Source organism: Theropithecus gelada, chromosome 8, assembly GCF_003255815.1.
Source record: "Theropithecus gelada isolate Dixy chromosome 8, Tgel_1.0, whole genome shotgun sequence".
NCBI lineage: Eukaryota > Metazoa > Chordata > Mammalia > Primates > Cercopithecidae > Theropithecus > Theropithecus gelada.
Window position 1 is genome coordinate 1,853,278 of NC_037676.1, and position 9,137 is coordinate 1,862,414.

Sequence of the window (9,137 nt, forward strand, 5' to 3'; positions counted from 1 at the left end):
ATGATATGGGGGTTGTGGGGTATGATATGGGAGTTGTGGGGTATGATATGGAGGTTGGAGGGTATGATATGGGGCTGCAGGGTATGATATCGAGGTTGCAGGGTATGATATCGAGGTTGCAGGGTATGATATCGAGGTTGCAGGGTATGATATCGAGGTTGCAGGGTATGATACGGGGTTTCAGGGTATGATATGGGAGTTGCAGGGTATGACATGGAGTTGAGGAGTCAAGAAGCCATCTCTTCTGGGTAAGACACTATTGGGGTCCCCACAATGGTGCTCCATAGCCCTGAAGAGGAACTAGATACGCGCGCACCCCTGGGAAGACTGTGCTTTGATTTCTGGGCAGCACTCCCTCTTGCTCCTGGGACTTGTTCTTCTTCTAGGACTTTCCTTCCTCTAAGAGTTCTCCTGCTGGCCACTGTAGTCCAGGGTTTGTGTACCTCCAGCAGGCCTCAGGTTCTGAAATATGATCCCTCCCCCATTTCCCTAAAATAAAATTTGACTTTCCTCAGCCTACTCTCAACTAGCTGCACTAGAGGCATTGATCTGACAATGAAATTCATACTATAGTGTTAGTGACTGACAATGAAATTCATACTACAGTGTTAGTGACTGACCTAGAGGGATCTTGGTGATGTAATGAGCAGAAGGAATGAGACTTGCTTGGTGAAAATTCAGATACACTGACAGGCCAAGAGGAAAAGGCAAACTTTTTCCCTGCCTAGAAGTGAAAACCTATTTTACTGGAAAGTTCATCTGGCCCTTCTAGAAAGTTCTTATAGGCCACCAGCAGATGTAGGAGAAGCAAGTGGCACTTAAAGAAAGTGGCAAAAAAATGTTTGGGGTGATGCAGAGACCCACCCACCACACGCAGGCATGTTGCTTTCCTGGGGAAAGGAGTCCTCTGGCTGGGAGGATCCCAGGGACCTGGAGGACCCATGGTGGCCTTAGTGACAGAGGGAGGCCCAGAGTCATGTCCTTGGCCCCCAGAGACTCCTCTTCCACAGCCACCACTCTTCTGCCTAATCCAGACAGCACCCCCTAGAAAGCAACAGAGCCTCCCCCAGCACACTCCCTGCACACAGGGGCTCACAGGACCCTGAGGGTCCCAAGGGAGGCAGGCACAGTCCCTCAGTTCCCTTCAGGCAGGATCTGCCCCCTCTGGGCCTGCACGTGGGCTTGAAAAACAGCCCACAAGGTCCAGGGGCTGGTCAGCCCTGGCCTGGAGTTTGGGCCCGCACATCTCATCACAGCACCTCAGAGGTGCTGTGCCCAGCCGGGGTGGCTGCCCCAGGGTCTCCTGAAGAGGCATTTCCAGTGCCCACCTCCTTATGTGCCCAGGGTGAGCCAGTTTCTATTTAAAAGCCACATTTTCTCTTCCTTCACCTGAGATTGGAAGACTTCTTTCACTCCCTGGGGTGTTAAGAGTGCCATGGCCCCTGCATCTGGTTGCCAGGAGACCGAGCCAGACTGACTCAGAGTTTCCGGAACCCTGGGGGTGGCCAGTGCCAGCTTTGTTAAGTCATGAATGGCTTCTCCCAGGCTTCTTTCCTCCCGGCCCCTCCTGCGATGCTCTGGGCCTCGTCACCTGCACCTGCTCAGGGACTGGAACCCTTGCCTCTCCCTCATAACCTGTTCTCCTTCAGGAAGTGAGCATCCTGAGGCTTCCTGTAAACACACACACACACACTTGCACACACATAGACACAGGTACACACACAGGTACACACGTGTACACACACGTGCGCACACACACATGCATGCACACACACATACACACCTGCACACATGCTGCCCATCATCCTCACGTTCTTCTGACTGTAGCCTCATGCCTCCTGCCCACCCACAGGCCCGTGTTTGTCTCCACGGAAGAGACTGCCCCTGCTTGCTGCCTCCACGTCCTCCCTGACTCCTCCTATTAGGGTCTGGCCTCCCCGACCTCCTCCACTGGCCAGTAGCATCCATGGCCCTGTTTCTGGCGTCATAACTTTGCTTTGGGGTGCAGCAAACAGCTCTTCAGGGGTGTCCCCAAGTGTAGTGCCCAAGCCCCTGAAGGCGATGTTTGGGAGGGGTCCTCTCCTTTTCTGGGCCAGCCTTGCTTTTCTCTGTCCTGGAAGTCCCTGGCACCCACCGGTCGCCTGAGAGCCAAGTCCTTCCTCTGCCTCACTGCCCAGAGTCCCAGTGAGGAAAAGCTGGGCCTACTGATTAGGGTTGGCGGGCAGCTGCCCAGGACCCCTGGCTCCCCAGGTCACCCCATTTCCCCAGTGGGTTGTCTTGGAAGAGGCTCCAGCCACCCTGAACCGTCCTCCTCCTTCAGCCATGTGACTCCGTCAAGGCCCAGCCCACCCTCCTCCTGTCATGATGGTGATATTTCAGCGCCCTCACTGCCCTTCCTGACCACCTAGTCTTGAATGACTTTATACAACCACGTGATTTCAATGTCCATCCACAGCAAAGGACTCACACATTCACACAGTGGAGGCATTCACCCCTTCTCGCCTTGGGGTGTGTGACACACCCCACCTCTCCCCAGAGAACGAACGCCTGTGGGCCTGCGCTGCCTGTGCGGTGTCCAGGGGTCCTCAGGGGCTTCTGAGCATTTGGGGTGTGTCACTGGCAGGAGTCCCGATCCAGGGTCAGACAGGGGTCTCCACGTCCAGGCTCCTCTGGCAGGGGCTGTCCTGAATGCAGTGCTGGGTGTGTCCCCCAGGCTGTCACCATGCCTCGGCCCTCAGGTGGAGCGCCTCACTCGAGTCCTTCCCAAGTCTGTGGCCCCAGGACCTCCGCAGGATGCAGCTGGGAAAGGGCTCCATACCCCAAGCCTAGAACCCCTTCTCATCCCCTGTCCCATCCTGCTCCGTTTTCTCAGAGTCAATATTAGTATAGCGCTTTTTTCCTGCAATTATCAGAGACTCAGCCTGACCTTAGGCCAAATGCAAATGTACTGTCTCACATGACTGAGAAGTCTCAGGTCTGCTTAAGGCAGGCGGGGGCCAGGTTCTGGCACAAGGCTGTGAGGAACGCCTTCCTGACCCCTGGTTCTGCTTGCCTGGTCTTCATCCATTCTCAGGGTCCTCCCTAAATGCACTTCTAAACCCCCTCACCTGGCTGACTCTTAACTGACACCACAAAACAGCCTCTACGAAACTTAGTTCTTCTGGAAAACCCTCCAGATCCCTCTTCAACCCTGGCTCCTCATCAGGTGCCCTTCACTGCTTAAGCCATGCAGTGGCATGAATACGGCTCACTGCAGCCTCCAACTCCTGGTCTCAAGTGATCCTCCTGCCTCAGCCTCCCAAGTGTCTGGGACTACAGGTGCCCACTGCCATGCCTGGATAATTATTCTTAATTTTTTTGTAGAGTCGGGGTCTCACTATGTTGCCGAGACTGGTCCCAAACTCCTGGCCTCAAGCCATCCCCCTGCCTTGCCTCCAGAAGCTTTTGGATTACAGGTGTGAGCCACCATGCCCGACGGACTAGACCTCATTCTTGACTCCTCGCCCTCACTCCTTTCTAGCTGCCTTGAAGCTCTGGGAACTCTGCCTCCTAAACATTTATTGAGCCCATTCTCTTCTCTGTAACCCATTGCCACCCCAAGTAGAGTTCATTGCCATTTCTTGCCAGCCCCCACCCCCACACCTACACCATCCATTCTCCACACCGTTACCAGAGGTAACTAAAAAAATAAATCTAATTATGGACTGGTATTGACAAGAGCACTCGATAGGGTGCTGCTGTGTGGCATCGTGTTTCAGGAGGTGGTTACCCTGGTATATATACGTCTCACTTAAGATCTCTGAATTTTATTTTATGTAAATTATACCTTCTCCCCTTTCTCTACACACACAGATACATGTGTATATGAAATTAGACTATGTCAATTTCTTTCATCCAAACCTTCCATGGCTGCTCATTCATAAGCCCCAAGGCCTTCATGTGGCTGTCCAGCCTTGTGTGACCTTCTTTCTTCTCCAGCCCACACTGGCCTCTCGCCCACTGGCCTTGGCTTCACCCACACTCCCTCCAGGACTTTGCCTGCTGTCCTCTCTCCCTGGAATGCTCTTTCTTCCCTTGCTATCTAGATAACTCTTTCTGGTTTTTCATGTCTCAGCTTACTCATCCCTTTTTCAAGGAAATCTTTCCTGAGTCCCTGTCATGTGCTCTTGTAGCACTAAATGCACCCCCGGTAGCACTTTGCACGTTGTAATTTTTTCATTTCATGTAGATGATTGTTTTAATGCTGCTTTCTCCTGGATTGTAAGACAAAGAGGGCATGTTGTTTTATCTATCACTGTGTTATTTACCGCTGTACATACCTGGCACATAGTAGGCACAATTGTGTGTTGCATGGCTGTGCTCATTTCTGTCATGGCTCTCACGACATTACACTTTGTGTATTGATTGAATGGTGGCTTCCCCCTATAGCCTGCTGGTCCTGCAAGGGCATGGACAATGGCTTAGTCACCTCTGGAGCCCTGGTGCCCACTGCAGGCCTGGATGGTGGCTGGGACTCAGTACAAGTTTACTGGTGAATAATCAAAAGAATCACAAAGTGATGTCGATGGCAACAACTGGTTATGGACAGAGCCCACCTATGTTCTTGACTCATTTTGGCCACATCCAATGTTCTCTTGCTAAAGAAACATGGGCATTCTCAAATCTCTTCTGAGAGCCATGCAAAAGTCACATGGCCTGGCAGGCTTGAGCTTAGAGGCATCTGTGGTGTCTTTTCCCATTTACTGTGTGTGGGATGAATATTTGGATGTCAGTTTACCTATCCTAACGGCCTGTTTGGTAATAAAAATGAAATAAAAACCTCACAGAGTTACAAAACAACAGTGAAGAGTGGTTTTTGTTAGTAGATAGTTCTATTTCAAGAGCTCCAGATACATGATCTCTTTTAATCCTTGCAACAGTTCTATAAGATGAATATAATTATTAACTTTCCCATTCGATATATGATGAAATTGAACATAGAGGGATTAAATACCTTGTGCAAAAATCCCTTAATCTTAGCAATTGGCCATACTATCAACCCTGCTGCAGGATTCAGGAGTTTTCCAGGTAGGGCTTGACATTTAGGCTTCTAGTTAGTGCTAAAGCAGAGTTTACTTCACCACTTGCTTCAAGCTACAAGAATCATCTATACAATAGGGATTTTTGACTATCCTTGGTTGCACGCAAGATTTGACCTGAATTTTTCCCTTTTTATTCTCTATCATCATTATCATCGTCAATACGGTTTTTATCATCTTCATTGTCATCATCATTGAGCCCCTGCTAAGACGTGAGCTTGGATGCTGGAAGTATAAGAAGGTATATTGGGATGGTCACATTATCTGAAAGTATTCCATCTGGAAGCGAGCACATAGATCCTTTCGCCCAAGCCCTCAACTTTTCCAGATAACAGAATGAGGTTCAGAGAAGCAAAGGGGGCATCAGTAGTCAGGTATCAAGGTCAGGATTCTAACTGAAGCCTCTGATCTGGTATTAGTGCTGCTTCATCTGCATCATGTTACCTGCCTGTGATGGTCAGTTGCATGTGTCAATGTGACTGGGCTGTCATACCCAGGAATTTAATTAAACATGAATCAAGATGTTGCTGTGAAGGTATTTTACAGATGTGGTAAACATCTATAATGAGTTGAGTTTAAGTTAAGGAGATTGCTCACAATATTGTGAGTAAGGCTGAAGTCTTGAGGCAGAAATATTTCTTTTTCAGGAAACCTCAATTTTTTCCAGCCCTTCAATTGATTGGAGGCCTTACAAAAATTGAGGTTTCCTGGAAAAAAAAATTCTGCCTCAAAGGAGGCCTTAAAAAATTGAGATTTCATGAAAAAGAAACATTTCTGCCTCAAGATTGTTGCATCAACTTCATCCTGAGCTTCCAGCCTGCAAGCTTGCCCTACAGATTTTGGACTTGCCAGCTAAGGTGATCATACAAGCCAATTCAGTTCCTTAAAATAAATCTCCTAATTATCTATTATCTATCTATCTACCTGCCTATCTATCATTTATCATCTATCTACCTATCCATCATCTATCATCCATCTATGTATCTATTATCTATCCATCATCTATTACCTATCTATCTACAGTCTATCTACCTACCTATCAATCATCTATCCATCAATTATCTATTTTCTCTCAATCATCTATCATCTATCTTTCTATCATCTATCTATATCATCTATCTATCTAGCATCTAACATTCAATTAACTATTATCTATCAATTATCTATCCATCAATTAACTACTATCTGTCAATCATCTATCTTTCTACAATCTATCAATCTCTCCATCCCACTGGGCTTTCTTCTCTGGAGGACCCTAGTTGATATACTGCCCTAAGGGACTTATATGGCACAAGTAACTTTTTATTTACAAGTAACTTTTTGTTTACAAATACAACATATTTAAATTTAAAGGAAATACATAAAATAATAAAGCAACCCAAAACAGTATTTCTACCTACTAAGAATGACCAAGGAAAAGGTGAAAGCAGTCTAATAGGACAGTGGACAGATCAGCTGGGAAATGTTGGCTTATGGTGTCAAGAGAACCTGAGTTTCTTTTTTTTTTTTTTTTAAACAGAGTCTCGCTCTGTCACCCAGGCTGGAGTGCAGTGGCTGGATCTCAGCTCACTGCAAGCTCCGCCTCCCGGGTTCACACCATTCTCCTGCCTCAGCCTCCCGAGTAGCTGGGACTACGGATGCCCGCCACCTCGCCCGGCTAGTTTTTTGTACTTTTTAGTAGAGACGGAGTTTCACCGTGTTAGCTGGATGGTCTCGATCTCCTGACCTCGTGATTCCCCCATCTCAGCCTCCCAAAGTGCTGGGATTACAGGCTTGAGCCACCGTGCCCAGCCGAACCTGAGTTTCTTTAGTGAAGATACAAAGAATGCTTATGTCCTCCAATATTTATTCTCTACTTTTGTCTTCCTAATGGACCCTGATAGTTTGTGGAGGAGAGGCAGGTAGAGCAATAGGCTCAGCCAAAAGCTACCTTCCTCAGCCTCTATTTTGGCTAGGAGTGGTCCTATGATAAAATTACTCCCAATATAAGCAGGACTTCTTAGGTAGAATATCAGGAGAGATTTTTAGGAAGAGTATTCCCAGCTGGGACACACATTTTTGCCTTTTTTTCTGCTTCTCTTCCTACTTGGGACATGGGCACTATAGCTGAGGCCTCAGCACATATTTAGGATCATAAGGGAAAAGACCAATCTAATCAGAGAGGACTTGACCTTGACACCATGGGACACTGAGCCAATACCAGCAGTGACTATACTTGGACTTCTCATCAGATGACAAAAACTAACCCTTTCATGTTTAAGCCACCATACTTAAGTCATGGTACTCACAGTTCTAACATCTCCTAACTTATGACTATGGTACCAGAAGTGGGGTGCCATAAGTGAAAGAAGCTAATATTTGACAGGGACTGAATGAAGAAGGTAGGTAGAGAGATATTAATATATCAAACATTATAGACTAAAAGCTAGTGACCTTGTGATGCATTTGAAAACATTTTTAAAAACTGTGTCACCTGCTGTACCTTGGATCATGTACCACACACTAGCCAAGGCTGTAGCATTGCAGAATATGGTAGGAAGAATCCAGATTGCTAGCAGTTAAGTTCAGAGACAGATAAATAAATTTGGACTAGGGTGGGACAGTCTGCAAGCAGAAATAGATAGAAATCCTTCCTTCCTTCCTTCCTTCCTTCCTTTCTTCCTTTCTTTCTTTTCTTTCTTTCTTTCTTTTTTTTTTGACAAGATCTTGCTCTGTTGTCCAGGCTAGAGTGCAGTAGTGCAATTATGGCTCACTGCAGCCTGAACCTCCTGGACTCAAGCAATCCTCCTGCCTCAGCCTTCCATGTAGCTGGGACCACACAAGCATGACACCAAACCTGGCTGATGTTTTTAAATTTTCTGTTTTTTGTGGAGATGAGGTCTCACTTTGTTGCCTAGGCTGGTCTGGAGCTCCTGGGTTCATGTGATCCTCCCACCTCAGCCTCCCAAAGTGTTGAAATTACAGGTACGAGCTACCATGCCTGGCCAAATACTGCTTTTCTAGTAGACACATCCTCTACCTGTGATCTGTAATCTATATTGACTGAAATCACTACAATTTTTGTTGTTCATATGTTGTTTAAGATGACTTTTAAAAACTGTGACAAAATAAATATAGCATAAAATGTACCATTTAAACCATTTTACATGTGCTGTATTATAGCATTAAGTACGTTCACATTGTTGTGCAACCATCACCATCACCCATCTTCAGAGCTCTTTTCATTTTCCCAAACTAGAACTCTGTACCCATTGAACACTAACTCCCAATTCTCTGGCAATTCCCATTTTACTTTCTGTCTGTATAAATGTGACTACTGTAGGGACCTCATATAAGTGAGTGCTTGCAGTACTCACACATCATGCAGCATTTGTCCTTTTGTGACTGGCTTATTTCACTTAGTATCATGTCTTCAAGGTTCATCCATGCTGTGGCATGTGTCAGAATTGTCTACTTTTTAAAGGTTGGATGATATTTCATTGTACGTATTTACCACATTATGTTTATCCACCTCTCCATCAACGGACACTTGGGTTGCTTCCACCTTTTAGCTATTGTGCATAAGCTGCTATAAACCTAAGTGTACAGAGGAGAACACTACAATTTGGAGTCCTGCAGGATCAACGCAGCCCAACTGCTTCTATACCCCAAATTGAACAATGTGTAAGTAGTGATTTCAAAATGGCAGCCACAGTGGGATAAAGGAGCTATCTCATCAGACAAAGCAATGGTCTTCTGGCAAAGATAGGCTTTAACCTTCTAGCTTGAGCTTATTGGTTTAGAAATTACCTCAAGTTGGTAGCTATATTTTAAGTGCTAGGGAATGGGGGATTGCACAGTGGCTATGTCCAATAAGTAAAAGACAAGCAGCTTCAGCCCTAAAAATTATGCCTGGATAAGATCTTTGGTTCCACGTGTTACTTGCATGAAATCAACTGGAAGCAATTACAACTAAAGTGAACTAAGTTTTGAGAGAACCATTTCACTATAGAAAGCCCAACCTGACCCTCAACATCCTTTAACTCTTAAATCTCTGAAACTATTTGAGAACCTTGAAAC

The 9,137-nt window shown here is 46.3% G+C and overlaps 1 protein-coding gene across 1 annotated transcript in view; it reads right to left on the reverse strand.

Moving 5' to 3' along the window:
- The window catches only part of C8H8orf74 (chromosome 8 C8orf74 homolog), a 25,211-nt gene extending 23,747 nt beyond the window's left edge, over positions 1-1,464 (reverse strand). Inside the window, exon 1 of the mRNA XM_025394859.1 lies at positions 1,390-1,464. Coding sequence (XP_025250644.1) covers positions 1,390-1,437 — 48 coding nt within the window. The 5' untranslated portion in view covers positions 1,438-1,464. The remainder of the gene's footprint in view (positions 1-1,389) is intronic.
- Between the last annotated feature and the right edge of the window lie 7,673 nt (positions 1,465-9,137).